The sequence below is a fragment of the Bolinopsis microptera genome, chromosome 11, assembly GCF_026151205.1.
Source record: "Bolinopsis microptera isolate Bmic1 chromosome 11, MBARI_Bmic_1.0, whole genome shotgun sequence".
NCBI lineage: Eukaryota > Metazoa > Ctenophora > Tentaculata > Lobata > Bolinopsidae > Bolinopsis > Bolinopsis microptera.
The window spans coordinates 14,057,395-14,078,491 of NC_087082.1; the positions used below are offsets into that span (position 1 = coordinate 14,057,395).

The 21,097-nt window shown below is 40.7% G+C and overlaps 3 protein-coding genes across 3 annotated transcripts in view; 2 read left to right on the forward strand and 1 right to left on the reverse strand.

The window, feature by feature from the left end:
- Nucleotides 1-21,097, forward strand: part of LOC134823488 (double-strand-break repair protein rad21 homolog A-like) — a 901,854-nt gene that overhangs the window by 112,307 nt on the left and 768,450 nt on the right. The window lies entirely within an intron of this gene.
- LOC134822939 (uncharacterized) lies at nucleotides 3,166-4,706 on the forward strand. The gene is made up of 2 exons (XM_063834218.1): nucleotides 3,166-3,292; nucleotides 3,450-4,706. The coding sequence occupies exon 2, from the start codon at nucleotides 3,489-3,491 to the stop codon at nucleotides 4,626-4,628; it is 1,140 nt and encodes a 379-aa protein (XP_063690288.1). The 5' UTR covers nucleotides 3,166-3,292; nucleotides 3,450-3,488; the 3' UTR covers nucleotides 4,629-4,706.
- On the reverse strand, nucleotides 12,432-13,631 carry LOC134823417 (alpha-adducin-like). The gene has a single exon (XM_063834878.1). The coding sequence runs from the start codon at nucleotides 13,578-13,580 to the stop codon at nucleotides 12,714-12,716; it is 867 nt and encodes a 288-aa protein (XP_063690948.1). The 5' UTR covers nucleotides 13,581-13,631; the 3' UTR covers nucleotides 12,432-12,713.

A 21,097-nucleotide genomic window follows, 5' to 3' on the forward strand; every position in this document is an offset into this window, starting at 1 on the left:
TGCTTCACTTGGCTGAGTATAAGCAAGATACCACAAGACTAATGGTACATACTCCACTTTCCATACAGCTATTGTTCTTTCAGTGTATCTTCACGGCTCATGAACTGCTGTAGACCTATCTTACAAGGAACATGTTTCCAAAAGTCGACTGTGGAATTTCCCATGAAGCACTGTGCCCACGTGACACACCACGTGACAGGATATAGTACGATGACTTGCTTGCTTTGCTCTGATCTCAGACAGAAACGAACTCCTTCTCGTGCTTGTCACTGCCTGGCCCCGCCACCTTGGGTGCTTAACACCTCACTTTTATTCAATTCTATTCAATTACAAAGCTCCTCCCCGGATTGGCTGATCCTTGGTCACGTGACCGGATTCCAGAGGACTTCTGACACGTGACAGGCTGATTGTAACGATTTCGTAGCAATTGCACGGTATTTAATTAGTATGATCCCAGGAGGGACGCTCTTGATGTTGGAATGAGGGCGGAGAGTTGACAAATTGCAGATGCCCGGATGAGTACGGGAGAAGGGTGGGTTTAACGTTTGTTTACGTCACGTGACAGCGCGGGGACATCTCATTGGCTGAGTAGAAACTACAGTGATAACATGGTAGATTAATCACGTGTTATAACATATTTACAGTGCGTACTTACATAGTGCCGACATTTTATTGCTATGCCAGACATAAATATGTCTCCTAAACGGTGGAGATATCTGACGCAACGTACTGGTGCGCAACCGGACATGTGCGCGGATGTTAGCACCGCGCTGACGCAATGAACCGCGCTGACGCAATGCTTGTACAATGCTGCACCAGGGGTGTGCCTCAATGAAGAGAAAATCATGAATGAATCATGTACAGTTAAAAATAAAGATTAGATGCTAAATTCAATACTGCTACATCAGAGATGAAATCTACGATTTCCTGACAAATTGTCCTTTTGGCGGAAAGAAAGAGAGCGGTCTTTGGCCCTGCAGTTTCCTTATTTGGTATGAGATACAGATCTAGGTCCGATACAGACAATCTGAGATGACAAATTGGATGGGAACAAAATAAACAGTACTGAATCTAGTGGAATTACTGTGCTGCGCGTTTGAAACAAAGAGTTTTGTCCCAGGATACAACAAAATAAACATAGATTTGTTTCTTGTTTTACCAAAAAAAGAAATGTCTTAGTATAACTTATTCAAACTATTCTCCACAACTTTGATCTGAAAGTTTTAAATGGTCAATTAAGAAGTATATTCTTCTTAGTGTGTCTGAGTGGGAATTTTTGTATCTTTTGCTCAATTCCCATGAAGCTGATGGGAAAATCTGATGGGAGAATCTGATGGGAATTTTATTCTAATCTCCGATAAGGGGCGACTCGATGACAGGTGGTTTTGTAGTTGTTTTGTTCTTAGGGCATGTTCGGGCATGTTGAGTTCTGTTGTGCGAATTTGTGTCTTTCCTAGTTCTAACAGTGTGCTTTTAAGTAGGAGTAAAGTAAGTAAAAACGTTTAAAAAGTAGCAGCTATTTTGTCACCTCTGAAATTAGCTAGCACATATACTTTAATCAGATACATTTACGAGTGACCTCCATCCATGTTGCTACTTGTATCAATTTAATTTTGGCGCTAACTGATGACCAAATTATAGACTCATTTCAAGAAACTGTAAACTGCCACATTTAACTCCGCTACATCAGAATCATCCCCAGTAATCAACCCTGCATTACCCCAGCTCATTTGTATTTTAACAAATATATCACACAATATGATGTGTCATGTCATATTGAGCAAGTAAATAGTAAGCACTATTCCGCCGCCTGGCGGTTACAGGAAGAATCAGTCTCACTATAGTCTACTCTCGTGCATTGCCGTCCCAGGAAGACTCCGCCTGACAATGTGACGTCATCACTTCTCACTGATTATAATCTCAGCTTGTTTTGCTGTGACGTAACTGTGAAAGTAAACTTAAACTGTGACTATGAGATATGATCAGGGAGCGTCGCGAACGCGGCTCTATTTCGTATCATGAGGGATTTGGCCGTGTCCAGCACAAAATTAGCATTCTGACAAGTTGTTGGACAAATTGAGTGTTATGGGTGACAATTAATGATGCGAATGATCTGATAATGTGTTCTCAAGTACCTGGTTCACCCTGACACGGGAATAATTTGTATTGTTCAGTCATATCCTGATTTGAAATGGAGGCCTGGGTTTGGGTGGTGCTCCGTGGTGCAGTAACTGCTCTTGTGAAAAAGTTGATAGTACAATGTATTATCAGTGATTTTACTGAATTATCTTATCTTGAATTCTGCATGCGCATTCTTCATAGCATGGGAAGAGATCATGACGGCAAAGAAAATATTTGAAAGAAATATCCACGTCTCAAAATATCTGTGAAACGACAACTGCAGACATAACATAAAGACATAAAGATTCCTAAATGGAGTCTGCACATTCGTAAATAGTGTCTACAAAAGATAATCATAACTGTAGTAATAATATGCGCTTGTTGTGGAAATTCGTGGTAGTTACTGGTTGAAACTGCAGTAAAAAGTATACTGAAAATAGACCGGCCAGACCATTAGCGAATGCACTTGCATCATGTTTTGGCGTACTTCGCTAAAGTCTCTTGCCCTTCATAACAGCAGATCATTAATCGCTGAATCCGTGATGAGATTAGGATAAATATCGCTGATCTACTGCTTAAGCTCTGAAGGGTCAGTTCATTGAAAAACTATTTTAAAAGTAAATGCTACAGGCTTTTTGGTAATAACTTACTTAAAAAGTAGATATTTCATATCGCACTTATGATTTTCAAGGTGTTAATTTTGAGATGTCTGTCGCAAAAAATTACAAAGAAGGGACCACTGAGAAAGACCAAAAGCTAAACCTATTTTATGGAACGCGCGAAGCCTAACATTGTTATTAAAGATAGGTCAGATCCATCCAAAGCTCCCAGTATGATGACGCGCGGCGCGTGAACACGCCGAAATTTACAAAATCTTTCGCAGAAACAGCTTTCGAGGAAATTACTGCTGGACAGTCTTCCTACTGATTGATTATTCCTCCATAGTTTTACGTCTACACGAGCCTCTCCTACGTTTTCTCTTAAAGTGGAAGATTTGACCTACGATCGAGAGGTTAAAAACCCGCATGTCACTCTTGTTTCCATGGAACCATCAGCGAATTTGCACGTGCAGATTATCAACATTTAAATCACCATTTGTGTCTTTAACGATTGGATCTCTCTCAAGAAAACACATTTGTTTTCTGAGCACAACTGCTTATCTTGAGTTCAGGTATCTGTCATGTACATCAATCCTAAACTTGAACGATTTATGTAGATTTGTTGCAGTCCATCAGACGTATGATATTTCAACTTTCAATGTAACTTTAGAAAATGCACTTTTAATGTTTTCGCTTTTATCTCGAACTTCATAATTGTCTTGTTTTCAGCATGTGAGTAGACGATCGCGATTTGGGACCGGACCATCGATGGAAAATAAAGCTACTGATCCCACAGATCATTTCTGCTGGACTAATGACCTCATTTGCCAGTATGATAATGATGGAATCAATAAACTCGTCGACGAGTTTGACCTTTCAGAGGCCCAGGCATCATTTTTCCATTCCTCTGTAAACAATTGCATGGCTAATCCTGTCATGATGAACAAAGTGCTTATGATGATTGGAGTGCACCTGACTGAAGGTCTGATTGGCGCACTGCTCTACAACCTAGCAACCGAAAACCAGAAGATAGATATAAATGAGCTTTTAGTAGACGCAGTTGCGATGGAAAGGTATCTAATGTACAACAACTGCAGGGAAAACAGTGATAAAAGCCCTGCTCAGAGAGCTAGCAAGGAGATTACCTCCCGGATACTGAAACACGTCTTTTTACACTCAAAAACTCAGAACACAACCAACGACGTTCAGAACCGGTATATGGAGACACTCCTCAAAATACCAGACATTCTCAGCCACTACTTAAATGCTGTAAAGAGCGGCAAAAATCTCAAGGTACTCCTGGAAAGCTGCCACGATCAGCGGCCAAAATCACCGTTTATGCTTGCTCCCATTTACCCGGGAGATTACCCTCCTGTCGGCGAACGAAACCAAGACGCTTTCGAATTACGAGAGAAACGCCGAAAGAAGCTGAGATTGAAGTGGAGTCAGATAGCATCACCATGCGAACTGAAAAACCAGCACCTGAAGACCATGGCTCACTCAAACAATCTCCACGTGTGGTCTCTGAATGAGCGGAGGAAGGACCTGGTCCAACTCCCCAGATTAACCTTATCAGAACTGAGCAAACATCCCAACAACCTTACCATCGAAGACGTGACAGAGCTGAGAGAGAAGGTTAACTTCCTCAAGTCGAATTACTATAAATCCTATCTGAACGCTACAGAGATGGGCACAGAGGAACATTGGACCGAACTGCTGGGTCACGAAATTACCTCGCCAGTGTTGAAACAGGTTACCCGGGCCTCTTTCATGACCTACAGTAATCCTAAATATAAACTCACTTTCTCACCGTGGGAGCCTAAACCATTCTGGATGTTGAAGAGGGCTCCGACGTGTCCTCAGAATACATCCTGTCGTGAGGAGAGGAGCTCAGCCCCCTGGAGGTAGTGTTCTATTTCAGGATTCATTGATAGCCTTTAATCAAACTTTCATTTACCATTAATTTGTAACTGCGTTATAATTAAACTTGATACAGCTTTTATTACAGCTACAAAAATAATGTGTACATTTTTGATTATAGCTTTATAGGCTTCATTAGAATTTTAAATAAAATTGTGACAGACATGAGGCCTGCAATGGATCATGTCATTGTCAAAAAGCAATTAGTGGTGGATTTTAAAATGTTACATATTATTGAGTTGTTCCGACTCCCGGTTCCCAAATGAACAATATGCGATCAATTTTTAATCTAAACCTATTGATTGTCGCAGTGACTGAATAACATATTATGTGCATTGTCTAGTACTTTTCAAATTGTGACAGTTGTTCGCATATCATGAAATCCAACAATGCTTCAATTAATTGTATTTATTGATTTTTGTGTCCATAATTGTTGGGTTCATAGTCGTCTTAATCTCTATGGAAAAGATTGTTGGATTGCTTCTCCGGGTTTTCTTCCTTTAAATCGTAGATCCCGTGTATCCAACTTTAGTTTTAGTTGTCAGTACCAAAGGAAACAAGTTGATTAACAAAGAACAATAATCAAATATCAACAACACTCAGTTGTATAGAGAACTCATCCCTAGATCCAAATTGACACCAAGTCAGAGTCAACTATCTCGAAATCTTCCGAGCAACATTCTGTTCGTCCTTATATACAGTAATCCCAAGGTACTCTAAGGTACTCTAATTGAGTACTAGGCATACTCTAGCTGAGTCCTTGATGGACTCTAAAGGTACTCTATTTGAGTACTACGTATACTCTAACTGAGTCCTTGGTGTACTCTAAAGGTACTGTACTTGAGTACTAGGGATACTCAAATTAAAACTTCTTACTGTACTCAGAGTGAGTTGATACTCTAAAATAGTCTAAACTACTATGGTACTTTAAAATACTCTGTAGTATTTCGGAATGTTATACCAAGATATTCCATGACAATACTAACAATGTGTACCATGTTAATATATCTAACAAGATTGACAAACATTTCTTTATACCTTATCGGACCTTATTTGGACGGACATCAAATGAACGGACATAATTATGAACGGACATTAATATGAACGCTAGAAGGAACTCAAAACCATCAAAAATCTGATTTTTTTTATAATTTTTTAAAACGCTTTTTTATTTCAGAAAATTATTTTTAAATCCATTTTTATACATTAAGTAAGAAAAGCAGTCGTTAAGCAGTAAAAAATGTTAAAAGATGTGTACATGATCAGTGTCTAATATCGCATATCATCTTCATCAGATGGGTTTTCGTGCATGAAATAGTTCAACGTTTAAAATTAACCTTTGAAATTAACCAACGTTGGGCGTTGGCCTATAAAACGTTTAAGAAATTTTAATTCACTTACTTACTTGTACTTACTTACTTACTTACTTGTACTTGGAAAGGTCTCCTCCTAGTCGTTGGAGTGGCCTGCACCACATAGTAACTCCTTTCTCCGGTGTATTAGACCTCTCCAGTGAGCCCTGTCTGTAGCTTGTTGTTCTGCATCTTCTATCGTGATGTTATCGACACCTGTGAAGATTGCTGCATCCTCCCGGACACATGACAACCAGTTTTTCCTAGGTCTACCTCTTGACCTTTTACCATGCTTTGGGATCCAGTGCAGAAGATAGTTGGGTATTCTTTCTTCTGGCATCCTCACCACATGGCCAAACCATCGGAGTCTAGCTGCTCGTACGAAAGTATCAACAGGGGCGATGTTAGCCCGCTTAAGTACCTCAGCATTAGATACATGATAAAACCATTTGATTTTCAGGATTCTCCTCAGACATCTATGATGGAACACCTCAAATCTTTTCATCTGCGTCTGTGTGGTATTCCATACCTCACTTCCATAGAGCAGTATAGTGAGAACAGCCGCTTTGTAAATCCTGATTTTTGTTGGAGTCTTGATGCTGCGACTGTACCATATACTGCTAAGCTGATAGAATGCCCCAGAGGCCTTTTGAATTCGAGCTGATAGTTCTTTGTCAATTGTTCCATTTGCACTGATGATTGCACCCAAGTAAGTGAAATTGCTGACCTGCTGTATTGGGAGACCTTCCACATTGATGTCCATAGTGTCGTCTTTAGAATACGGCCTCTGCGATGCACTTTTGCTGACAACCATGCTCTGTGTTTTGCCAGCATTAATCTTCAGACCCGCATAGGCACTGTATTTGCAGAGAAGGTTAGTGGTTTCCTGCAGCCCCTCTTTTGAGTTATCTAACATGGCCATGTCATCAGCGTAATCAGTGTCCAAGAGATGTTTCTCTTCTACCCCGGGGGCTGGCAGCTGTAATAAAGCCCCCTTGCTAATGACCTTGTTTAGTTCCATAAGGTATGCCGAAAAATTCAAACAAAAGTTGAATACTGGTGGTCCCTGTATATCACCTTGCCCAGTACCCGAGTTGACATCAAACCAACCTGTAACCTCTCCATTGACCCTAACAGCACTAACTGTGTGAGTGAAGAACGCCTTCATAATTCTAATGTACTTGTCAGGTAAGCCGTAGTGCTGCATACTTCTCCAAATGAACTGCCTGTCAATCGAATCAAAAGCTGCTTTAAAATCAACAAAATTAATATACAGAGGGATATTATACTCAATGCATTGGTGTATAATACAGCGGAGTGAATAAACCTGGTCAATACATGAGCGATTCTGTCTAAAACCACTTTGATTCTCCCGGAGGAATTTTTCCATGCCATTGCTAAGTCTCCGCAGGAGTATCATTTGCAGGAGCTTCGAGGCTGTGGATCTTAATGTAATGCCTCTGTTGTTAGCGCAATGAGAGGTGTCACCTTTCTTTCCAACGATGATGATAACACCTTTGGACCAATCCTCAGGAATCTTCTCATCTTCCCACACTTTCTTGAACAACACAACTAGTTGATCGACCAACCCATCCTGTCCATACTTAAGTTGCTCGTTGGTGATACCATCCACTCCTGGACTTTTGTGATTCTTGAGTTTTTTGAGGGCATCAACAATCTCGTTTCTTGTAGGAGCTTCATCCGAATCGGAAAGGTCGTCAAAACTGGGTTGCGGAGGGATGTTGTCTAGGTCAGAAATATTGGACTCTTGCGGAGGAGGGTTCAATAGCCTAGAGAAGTGCTCTTTCCACCTTTCTTTCTGGGCATGTGGGTCGGCAATCAACTGGCCAGATACGTCTCTAACTGCAGTTGACTGCTTCTTCTTCTTTCCAGATATGACATTGATCTTCTGCCATACCTCACGTTGCTGACCTTTTCTCGCAGCTTCTTCCAAGTCATTGGCCATTCTACGTGCCCAGTTGTTATCGTCCACCTTGCTACTTTTTTTAAAGAGCTTATTCAATCTAGAATACTCTGACCTATTAGCGTTCGAATTAGGGTCTTTACGCTTAAATTCCTTACGGTTCTTCAATAATTCTTTTGTCTTCTGAGATTGGTGCCTGTCCTTCTTTTTTCGAGGTCTTTGCCCAAGGATTTCCATGGAAACTTGTTGGACAGTTGTCTTGAAGTTGTCCCACATTGATTCCAGGTCAACCTCAGGTTCCAAACAGTCAAATTTGTTTCTCAGAACAATATTGTATTCGGAAACAAGTGAATGATCACGCAGATGCTCAATAGCAGGAATCTCAAGCTTACGTTCCTGCTTCTTTTTCACTGACATAAGCTTCATTCTCAGTCGTGCTCTTACCAAATAGTGATCAGACCCAATGTCAGCTCCCCTACAAACTTTTACATTTAGCAAAGAGCCTCCAAACTTCTTACTGATACAGATGTGGTCTATTTGGTTTTAATTCACAATAAAATTAAATACAACGTTAAAGCGCTGTTCAAATTCAATTTTAAACGTTGCTCATATCAATTGGTTTATCTTTTTGGGCGTTCGTGTAATGTTTTTTATCCCAGTTTCAACGTCTTTTCAGTTTCAACGAGTCAGCTAGAAACTTGATCTCTATTTCCCGACTTTCATAATGAGCATTAGGCTCACAACAGCTGGAATAAAATAATTTAACCTCCTTTCTGGCTCACTTGTGGGCTGCTTCAGAAGGCTATACTATATATATTATATAACTGTATAATTGAATGATTGGAAGTGAACTCCATCAGGCCTAGCTGAACCAAGCGGGGAGTTGATACACCTTTCACAAGCAAGAGCCACTTTGGTCTACTTGCTGTGAGGTGTCTCAGCTACGCCTACATGGATTGGGGGTCCCCCCTTTTCTTTTTTTTTTTGCTTTGCTGTTTGGTCTGCACTGATCACCATTATTTAGGACTCGACATGATTTAGTGTTTTACAGTGTGGAAGCTTGGGAGAAACTCTTAGAGGGAATATCTTCGATCAGATTTGCAAGGGTTTTGCTTGACCGTCCTTTTGCCCGTTCCCGCACTCATTAGCGATTCATCAAGAGCGCTTTTTCCATGGGATTTATTTTCGTTGACTTACATATTGTGTAGTCTGAACTCTGATATTATTATTTGACCAAAACCCATAATCATGGGTAGAGTGAACCGCTGCCAGTGTCTCTCTTTTCCAAACAAAAGGAAATGATATTAATTTGAGGAACCGTCCGCAAATGCAAATTGATACCGAGAATGAAATCGGTCGCTCGCTTTTCCCATTCAATAAGCTTTATTACAATTCGTAAGCCGTGAATGAATGGGAAAAGCGAGCGACCGATTTCATTCTCGGTATCAATTTGCATTTGCGGACGGTTCCTCAAATTAACATCATTTCCTTTTGTTTGGAAAAGAGAGACACTGGCAGCGGTTCACTCTACCCACGATTATGGGTTTTGGTCAAATATCATCTCTTTTTGATTATAATGTCAGGATAATTTACACAGTCGAAACTTCATTAATAAGGAGGTAATTTCAACGATTTCGAAATTTTACCTTTAAAAACATTCCCTTGTGTTTAGGTAGGTATATCTGTCGATAACAGACTGAATATGGCACTTTACACTCATTCAAGTTGGCATTTAATTCATATATAATGCCATTTAAATATCGTGGGAAAGCAGAATATATTCGAAATCAAGAATGAGCACAATTCTCACCTTTCGCACGTGCAAACTTTGAGCGGACGTTGCGTGCGCAAACAATATTGAATCACCGTAAATTTTTGCATAGTGGTATTTAATATATAGTTTGATAAGCATGCAAAGTTTCAGAAGATTTCAAAAAGAACTTGAATCATAACGGGACTCCAAAGTTGATCAAAATCGTGAAAATAACGATTTTCAGTGATTTTAGCTATTTTAAATCAATTTGGGCGTGTCCCCACGTGTGCAACTTTTAGATTTTCAACTTTAAAACTAGCCTATAACACAATTTAGACCTTTAAGAAGCAAAATTGAGCTCCACAACCCAAGGGATGGTCCAACACCAGAGAATACTAATTCACAACTTTTGTGTTTTATAAAATTATTCTTCAAAAAAGCACTAACTTCAATAGCGAATATCTTTATGAAGGAGTAAGGTAGGAAACTTTTCCGGTAGATTTTCAGAATGCTTGAACAATTATCTAAGGTGAAAATGTCCTCAGTTTTTGAATAAAATTACTCCGTAATGGTGTTAAATCGATTTAAAAAATTGTTATTTTGTCAAAAATCAAGTTTTAAAAACACTTAAATTGATGACGTCATCAAGTGATGATGATGACAATAAATTATTTTTCGATATAATTTAAACTAAAGTATAAACAATTATCTTTAAAACCTGTGGTTCGAAATGACTGTATCTTTTATACTTTTGAATCTACTGACACTTAAATGTAGGCTACAATTGACTGCCAAAAGCGTCTATATATATATATATCACGACAATCTGTTGTAAAACAGGGGTTCCATAAAACCCATTTCCCGATACTCCTGAAACATGAATTTTTTTACAGTCGATTTGGCCTGGACAAGGTCTAGACGCCCTGCAAAGTTTCAGATTTCTAACTCAATTTTAACATGGTTTTTAAGGCACCTGAATATGGCGATTTTGGGTTTTTACCTAATTTCGTATAACATGCCATGGCGCGTATTTTGCACAAATTTCTTAAAAACCTCCACATAACTATTTCTTATTCTTGTCATCTTTAACATTGAATTAGAATGTTTTAAACTTAAATATACCTGCTGAACTACTTTCGATGAGTCTTAATGTTTGTAAAACAATAAAGGGGATATAATAGTATAGGGGGTAAATAGTGTTGTCAATATAAGGGCAACGGTTATGCTTGCCAGCATTGTGATCATTGTGGTAATTTAATTTCCCGAAGCTGCAAGATTTTGCAGTTTTTAATTTCCGGGTGCAGATAATTATATAGACTTAAAATAGAATTAAAGTCGATGTACCAAGCGCTTAAGGGCCGTTGCAATCTATAAAAGATTTGTTTATTTTATACGCATAGTAATAGAGTTATAGCTTAAAGCTGATATTACGAATATGCGATTGCGCGTGACACGCTAATATTATTATTATTGACACTCTGCTGCATGATATGGTTCCAAAGAAGCCCTTTATAAGTATCAGTATAAAATTGAAAATGTTCATTTGGTTGTTAGTTAAAATGTTATGCTTTTGACTGAGATTAAAGCTGACTTAGATTAAATAGTCAAACGCTGCCCGAGGATGATCTGATTAATAACTTTACACTCGACTATCACGTGACTGACTTAAACACGTTTTCCAAAATAGAAGTATATGGCCCTGAGAGACTATTTAAAACCCTAACACTAACAGTAACACTCTACTCAAACACTTAATGAGTTTTGAACCTAAAATAGCTTACTGATGATGCCACCATCCTCAGTAAGAACAACAGATATACAAAATTGTAGTGCACCTTATCAAGCGCGGGACACGGTGGTCTGAACAATCACCTCCGTACCATTTGCAAATCAATCACCATAATTGCCTGTCCTACGTGCGGCAATGAAGAAGAGACTGTCTCGCACTTTCTTGGACAGTACCCAGATATTGCACATTTAGCAAAAGCTCAAGCTGGGTACTGTATTGCACAACTGCCAGGGCAATACTTTCAGGATTATTTTAGAATATTACCTCACCACCAACGACGTCTTTGACAACCATGAACATATTAATACTATTGCCAACTCGCACTATAACTAAGCACCTTCTTGTGCCCACTGCCCGAGGAACTGGACTAATATAAACCGAAATGACCTAATGCATTTTCTCGTGCTGTTTTAGCTCATTATCTCTGGTACTGGTAGTGGTTATACTTATCATCCTCTCGGCGCGGCATTCGGATATTTAATTTTATCAATTTCCCCTCATTCTACTTGCCACTTTACCCCCTTCGTACTCGTAGCTGTTCATAGATTCCCCCGGCATCTTCTAATTCCTGGAGGGTTGCCGCACCCCAAAGGCAGCAGGGCATCTTCATACTATCCTTTTGTGGGCCACCTAGGTCCCGCTTCTCTATTTAAAAAAGGAAAATAATTAGCTTATACTGAGCAGAAAAAACTATTGTGTTGATCCTGACATGTACTAAATTTAAATTTAATAAGAGGTGCACAATAAAATTAAACTTGATCGGATTTTCAACATTTTTGCATCATTGTTTTTTTGAAAATGTGAGCTTCTTCACAATACCAAATTTTACAATACCAAATTTGTTATACCTTTTTGGAATGATTAGTGAGTTTCCTTTTGGTGCGTAAAAGTCGGGATGATGATTATAATACTCGACTGTCAGTTGACTTTTTAAACACGTTCTCTTGGTGGACCTGAATGACTACCAAAACAGTTCGCTGTCATTTTCTTCCAGTAAAAATTACATTATCAACAACACCAAGATTTAAATCAAGGTAAAGACATGCAACAAAGTTATGAGCAGCTATTAGTCATCAGTTTTAAACAATCAAATTTTCTAGGCTTAAACCTTTAAAGCTTCAAATCGAATCCGAACACTTTTTATTAAATATTGTTTTTATTCATTTTCAGATTTTAAACCAAACGAATGCATTCTAACTGTGATCTGTTCATTAAAATGTTTCTGTTCAGTATTCATCTTGTGTACTTTTTGTGCTCACTTCATGTTTCGTTCGAGGATATGTTTGGAAGCCTCGCTGTACGGATACCCAGTTTCCAAGCCTTGGTAATCAAGCAATCGAGCCAATGCCTCGAATTCTTGCACACCTGGAGCTGTATCGTACCTGCACTCTTCATTCCCGTAGACGGAACTCTCCAGAATTTGCTGGTTGATGAGTTTCCTAGCCGGTATGGGGGTGTGAATGTATCCACAGTTAACATAACACTGGCACACTTGGTGGAGGAAGTGCATCTTGTTGAACGCCTCCTCGATAGTTTCTCCTCCTGTGAGGAGGCCGTGGTTTCGCATTATCAAAGTCTTGGAAGGAGCTGGGAAGTCCTTGCTTAGTGGTTCCTTGTCCTCCGAATTAAATATCACTCCTCTAAAGTCATGGTAGCTGATTTCCCCCAACTCCACATTCGCTTGAATGATGGGCTCGATTTTATCCACTGCTGCAGACACGGCTATACCAGGCTCCGAGTGAATGTGCATCAGGCACCCCAGATCAGGTCTGTTTGTGTGGATGGCTGAGTGAATGACAGCTCCTGTGGGTTGAAACGGGAACTTAGCGGACCCCTGATCAACCAGCTCGCCTGCGGAATTGATTTTTATAAGGTTACTCGCTGTGACCTCGGTGTAATGTATCCCGTACGGGTTAATAAGGAGATGGTCCTCGTTTCCTGGGATCCTGGTGGTTATGTGGCCGTATATGAGATCATCCCAGTTCAGGTAATGAGTCAGACGATAGGCTGTGGCCAAGACACTCCTCGTGGCACACTCCTCGGGCCCCCATTTCTCAAGGAGTGCTGGGGTTATGTCATTGATCTTTATCACGTGCTTTAGCTTCGACAGAAATCTTGCCATGTTGCATTTATAATGATCCTAGTAAAGGGTTTAAGTAAATTAATGATGATCAGTCTGACGCGTACAAAATTTTAAAGAGATAAGGTGAAATATACTAATTACAGCACTACAAATCTATTATACATTTATTGAGAATTATGTAATGTAACGCAAGCGGGCATATTCTGTCCAAACCCAGGATACATGACATAAAAGATTCGTTTTAACTTGTTTGCATGAAAAGCATTAATACTAAGGCTTCGACCAGTTAACATGCGGTTCACATAAGTAGGGGCTGGGACAGAGTGTAACTGCAACTGAAGAGGAGCTGGGATCAACGTGGCCCACGTCCATGGGAGGCGGCCTGGAAATTGTAACAATTTACCAAAGTTTGACTATGCAAATTGCAAATATCGCTTCACGAAATTAATCAGGCGGGGAATAAAACTGCAAGTCTATCGACTCGATGCGGATGATCAAGTTGCTGCTCAGTACCAATTCCGGTTATGTATCCAGTTGAGCCTGATACGTTGGTAATGGTAGGAATAGGATGTCTCATGTGATATGTCACATACTTCTAGTCCTAGTATGACACATACATTCCTTACCTGGGGACCCTCACCCCTTAGTCCTTACCTTATTACCAAGGGACGCCTTACCTGAGGACCCCTTACCTGAGGACCCCTTACCTGGGGACCCCTTACCTGGGGACCCCTCACCCCTCACCCCTCACCCCTCACCCCTCACCCCTCACCCCTCACCCCTCACCCCTCACCCCTCACCCCTCACCCCTCACCCCTCACCCCTCACCCCTCACCCCTCACCCCTCACCCCTCACCCCTCACCCCTCACCCCTCACCCCTCACCCCTCACCCCTCACCCCTCACCCCTCACCCCTCACCCCTCACCCCTCACCCCTCACCCCTCACCCCTCACCCCTCACCCCTCACCCCTCACCCCTCACCCCTCACCCCTCACCCCTCACCCCTCACCCCTCACCCCTCACCCCTCACCCCTCACCCCTCACCCCTCACCCCTCACCCCTCACCCCTCACCCCTCACCCCTCACCCCTCACCCCTCACCCCTCACCCCTCACCCCTCACCCCTCACCCCTCACCCCTCACCCCTCACCCCTCACCCCTCACCCCTCACCCCTCACCCCTCACCCCTCACCCCTCACCCCTCACCCCTCACCCCTCACCCCTCACCCCTCACCCCTCACCCCTCACCCCTCACCCCTCACCCCTCACCCCTCACCCCTCACCCCTCACCCCTCACCCCTCACCCCTCACCCCTCACCCCTCACCCCTCACCCCTCACCCCTCACCCCTCACCCCTCACCCCTCACCCCTCACCCCTCACCCCTCACCCCTCACCCCTCACCCCTCACCCCTCACCCCTCACCCCTCACCCCTCACCCCTCACCCCTCACCCCTCACCCCTCACCCCTCACCCCTCACCCCTCACCCCTCACCCCTCACCCCTCACCCCTCACCCCTCACCCCTCACCCCTCACCCCTCACCCCTCACCCCTCACCCCTCACCCCTCACCCCTCACCCCTCACCCCTCACCCCTCACCCCTCACCCCTCACCCCTCACCCCTCACCCCTCACCCCTCACCCCTCACCCCTCACCCCTCACCCCTCACCCCTCACCCCTCACCCCTCACCCCTCACCCCTCACCCCTCACCCCTCACCCCCCACCTCTCACCTGGGGACCCCTTGGCCCTTACCAGGGGACCCCTCACCCCAGGCTATTATGTTCATAAAGATTATGTTCATAAAGATTATGTTCATAAAGAATAAGCAGGCTGAGCCCGCTTAGTAACATATTATTCCCGGCATTTAAAAAATATGTTAACAATTTTTTAGAGAGGCTGGCCAGTGGCCTGGGTGGCCCACGAAAGGATGCTTTGCCTACCTCTGGGGTATGGCAGTCCTATGGGAGGATGCCCTTGGAATCAGAATGTGTAATCAAGGATGATGGTAAGTGTGGCGGGATGTGTCATAGATGAACACTTAAGTGGTGGCTGGGTGTATATAGTGAAGTAGAAGAGAAAGGCGAACTAAGACGACTCGTGACTCGTGAGTAGTCGCTATGTTACACAAGTCTGGTCCAGCTCCTCTGGCACTTATACTAATATATTGACGGAGAGGTTGTAGTCCCGGAAATAATATTGACCTCTAATTTGGGCAATAGCCGGGCACTGTCCGAGATCAAAGTGTGGGACAGTCCTCTCCGTCAACGCACATAGGACAAGCACTTGTGATTCCCGGCATGGACACAACTATAATTATAAACTTGTTGTTATAACTGGAAAAATATTCTGGTCATCAGCCAAATCAAAAATACAGTAAACATTTGGCTGATAAGGTTAATAAAAGTACAGCACCACAACGTTTATGCAATTCAAAATAAGTCACATGGGCAAATTAAAATAGCTGACATAACAAACTGTTGAAAATCTAAATTAGAGGCCATCTACTTAGGACGTCCGCCAAAATCGCAAATTTTCCGACCACCCCCTCCTGTCCGGGTGTGTCCGAATTTTCAAAACCACCCCGGCCCCCTCCCCCGGATGTCCGGATTTCCAGCTACTTTTAAAAGTACAAATATAACCAACTCAAATCCATTATTAATATAAAAATGTGAAGTTACTTAAAGTTAAAATAGACAATATAATACATTTAGTGTCGAACAAGTTTAGCAATAGCACAGTTAAATTTAAGTAATTAAGTAGCCATCCATTCGAATAAGTTTTAAGGCAGTAGGAGAATATGCGAGTGTCGCGGCTCTCATGATCTGCTCTGGGAATCGATTTCTCGTTCAAAATATAGGGATTTAAATTTACAAAGTAATCAGTGTCAAAGAGATAAAATAAATGGGACTTTTTCGTTAATTCTGCCAACATTTTCAGAAACCACCCCCTACGGCCCCTGTCCACATTTGTCCGAAATTCCAAAACCATCCCCCCTCCCTATGGCTATTTGCCAGACGTCCTAAGTAGATGGCCCCCTACACGTTTTAAATAAAATTTTAACAACGTAAACCGATAGGTATATTTAACTTTAAACTAAAACATCACAAGCGTGCAAAAATCATTTTACGCCCGAACATCGAAATGTTTTAAAAATATGTTCAATGTTGCCGGGAATATTATTATATTATATTATTATAATTAATGATATAATATTATAAATATTATTGTATTCCCGGCATGGACCCAACTATAATTATAAAGTTGCTGTTATATAAGTATAACTGGAAAAATATTCTGGTCATCAGCCAAATCACAAATACAGTAAACATTTGGCTGATAAGAGTACAACTACAACACCACAACGTTTATGCAATTGAAAACAAGTCACCTGGGCAAATTAAAATACGCGGAAATATAATAAACTGTTGAGAATCTAAATTTTTAAAACAATAACTTAATTTACCTGGCACGCCAGTTTCTGTGCGGTGCTCTTTTCAAGCTTCCTGAGAGAAGCGAGCAATAGCTACTAGCAAGCTAGATAATATCTTTATAATTATATTTATAACATGGCTGCAGTTGTATAAAATTTAAACAACGATAGCTTTATTATCGAAGTTTAAAAAGCAAAATAACTAGTCTCGTGTTGCGATTTTTATTTGTTTAGGTTTTTAGTTTTTAGTTCTGCAAGTCTTTTAAGTATACTTATCAGGTCTTTAGGATGTTTTTAGTAACTACTTTGGATTTGTTTAAAGTTTGATAATAAGGTTTTTGTAACATTTTTTACTAAATCATAAAGTTTTATTTGCATTTAGCTTGTTGCAGTGTCTCACGTCGCGATCCTCATTTCATTTCATTTAATTTATTAATTATTAATGAAACCGTGCATGAGGATAATGATTAATCACTTTGATCTACACTCGATTGCCACGTGACTTTTTTGTTTTTCAACCCGTTCGTTAGTTGTCATACGTTGTATGACCCACCGCGCACGAAGTGCACGGCTCCCCTCGTATCGTCAGGACGATAAAGGGTGCAGGGGTCGCAACGTGATACAATTCGTTAGCTGGTCCTGAACGACTATTCGAAACCATAACCCTTTAATTTGATCCCAACCGTAACCCTAACACAATCCTTAACAAAAGCATATACCTTATCGGACCTTATTTGGACGGACATTAATTGAACGCTGGAGGCCTTAACGTTCATCTCAATGTCCGTTCAAATAAAGTCCGTTCATTTAAGGTCCGTCCAATTTAAAGTCCGTTGAATTTTTTACAAAAATTCGAACTTTTTGTCTAGAATATGACAACTATGAGAACTTTATTGTGCCGTAAGTTAACGACAGAAAGGTTCTCCTTGGTCTGCCGGAGGCACAGAAAACTCTACTAGTATATGATGTTTTCAAGGGGCACTTTGCAGAAAAAGTCAACGAAATTATGGCACTCAACAAAATAGTTCATGAGCTAGTCCCCGCCAACATTACAAACTTGTTACAGCCTCTACATATATTACGGTAAATCGTGTTGCCAAGGACATAGTCTATTAGACGAGACTAAAGAGTTTCTCGAATATAAAATTGATTTATAGATTGCAACGGCCCTTAAGCGCTTGGTACATCGACTTTAATTCTATTTTAAGTCTATATAATTATCAGTATCTGCACCCGGGAATTAAAAACTGCAAAATCTTGCAGCTTCGGGAAATTAAATTACCACAATGATATTGATATCAGAGTTCAGACTACGCAATATGTGAGTCAACGAAAATAAATCCCATGGAAAAAGCGCTCTTGATGAATCGCTAATGAGAGCAGGAACTGGAAAAAGGACGGTCAAGCAAAGCCAAAACCCTTGCAAATCTTATCGAAGATATTCCCTCTAAGAGTTACTCCCAAGCTCCCACACTGTAAAACACTTGTCACTTAATCATTTCGAGTCCTAAATAATGGTGATCAGTGCAGACCAAACAGCACAGCCAAAAAGAAAAGAAAAGGGGGGACCCCCAACCCATGTAGGCGTAGCTGAGACACCTCACAGCAAGTAGACCAAAGTGGCTCTTGCTTGTGAAAGTTGTATCAACTCCCCACTTGGTTCAGCTAGGCCTGATGGAGTTCTCTTCCAATTATTCAATTAGACAGTTATATATAGTATAGCCTTCTGAAGCTGCCCACAAGTGAGCCAGAAAGAAGGTTAACTTATTTTATTCCAGCTGTTGTGAGCCTAATAATCATTATGAAAGTCTGGAAATAGAGATCAAGTTTCTAGCTGACTCGTTGAAACTGTAAAGACGTTGAAACTGGGATACAAAACACTACACGAACGCCCAAAAAGATGAACCAATTGATATGAGCAACGTTTAAAATTGAACAGCGTTTTAACGTTGTATTTAATTTTAAATTGTGAATGAAAAGTTCTTAAACCATAAACGTTTTATAGGCCAACGTTGGTTAATTTTAAAGGTTAATTTTTTAACGTTGAACTATTTCATGCACGGAAACCCATTTGATGAAGATGATATGCGATATTAAACACTGATCATGTACACATACATGACACATATTTTAACTTTTTTACTGCTTAACGACTGCTTTTCTTACTTACTGTATAAAAAATGGATTTAAAAATCATTTTCTGGAATAAAAAAAGTTTAAAAAAATGGAAAAAATTCGGATTTTTGATGGTTTTATTTTTGATGGTTTTATTTATGGTTATCTTTTTATATCTTGTAGCTTACTCAGTAGGTAGTGCGCCATCGACAGTGAGCCGCGCGTGCCGACTGTAGGATGGTTTTTTAGCGCTAATTTCGGCCAGCACAATTTTCTTCAAACAAATAGATATTGAGTATCCTTATCGACCTCCAATTGCAACAAAAATTGGTAAGCTTACTCATAGACTTACAAGAAAAGTGTCCGAAAAATTTAAAGCATATCCAACCATCAAACATTATGTTACAGCTAAAAGCAGCGTATTTTGCCCCATTTTGATCACTATATCAACTCCGATATCCACCAAATTTTTCGGACAGTTGTGAAAGCCCTATTGGAAGGTCGTCGCCAATTTTTAGAATGATCTCATTTAAGGAACTGAAGATAAATCCGAATAATACGACAAAAATGGTCAAATTTGGACGAATTTGGTAAAATTACGCGTCTTTTACAGCTACTTTTGCTCCAAAAGCCGCGCACCATCAAATATGGCACCTAGGCGAAACTCACTGATCTTTCCAAAAAGGTATGACAAATTTGGTATTGTGAAAATTCTCACCGTCTCTAGAAAACAGTGGTACAAAAAATTTTAAAAAATCGAGAAAGTTTATTTTTATCGTGCACCTCCTCACTCCTACTTACTGGGCCGCGCTCAGCCTGTCATTCCGCCAAATCTCTATTCGTTTTTGAACATAATAGCCTGAGGTCCCCAGGTAACTTGACCATTGTTAATGGTCTGGCCCGGCGCGCGCTACTTCGTAGCACTTGCCGTTGATTCACGATGTCAATCCTTCGCAGCTCGGTGAGGCACAGTGGTGCATCTCGCCGATCTACCGAAGTAGATGTGGTTGCAAGAAGCATTATTTGATGCGCGCGCGACCCAGTAGTGCATCGCGCTACAAGTTTTGCGCGTGGCCGAGATGGCTCACCTAGCTATATGTACGTACGTGCTGCGCCACGTTATTGATTTTAAAACGTATGCGCGTTCCATATTGACCGCTTTTACATATTCTGCATCAGAAATTGCCAGATAACACGTGAGAATATGGCTATAAATAGATTTTGCACTATAGATTTTGGAAAGTGCTTATTAACCCGATAAACTCAGTGAATGTCCTTGCTGAACGGTCTGTGAAACAAGGAACTGAAACTGAGGGGTCCCGTGCAGTGCACTATAATAGTGCAAATTACATTTATAAATGGCAAATTCCTTACCTTACAAGACATTTTTGTGGCGGACCAATTTGCGACGACCGAAATTTTGACGGTCCGAAAATATGGCGAAATTGAACAAAAACCGTCACATTTCGGACGTCACAGAAAATAAGGGTATTTTTCATCATTTTGTTTTCTGACACAAAGGAAATTCAAAATTTTCTAAAAATCGGTAAAATAATGTTGAAACAAAATAAAACTTATAAATCGATTTCTTCATCTTCCTCTAAGGGGTCCGGCTCGACTCTTTCAGTTTCACTTATTGAGTTTGGTATTAAATTGTTTATCTTGACTTAGTCTCTTATAAAACGTTTATGTTAGCACATAAATGTAATTTATTGTAAATTTAAAACGTATTACTTGACATTAAATTCATCATGGAATATTGTGTTTATTTGTCCCACCATCATATCACTAACTTTTCAAGAACAAAATGAATCGATGAAGCCACAATTATTGGAATAAGCTAAAAATAATGCGACGGATTCTATTACGACGACCGAAATTTTGGCGGTCCGAAAATATGGCGAAATTTTCGGAAAACCGCCACATTTCGTACGTTATAAATATGTCTTGTAAGGTAGGTATAGTATGTTATGCTGTGCAGATTAAAATTTTGGGTTCACGTAATATTTT

What these genes read in the sequence shown, in the direction of transcription:
- LOC134822939 (XM_063834218.1), top strand. Translation starts at nt 3,489, where the DNA reads ATGGAAAATAAAGCTACTGATCCCACAGATCATTTCTGCTGGACTAAT.
- LOC134823417 (XM_063834878.1), bottom strand. Translation starts at nt 13,580, where the DNA reads ATGGCAAGATTTCTGTCGAAGCTAAAGCACGTGATAAAGATCAATGAC.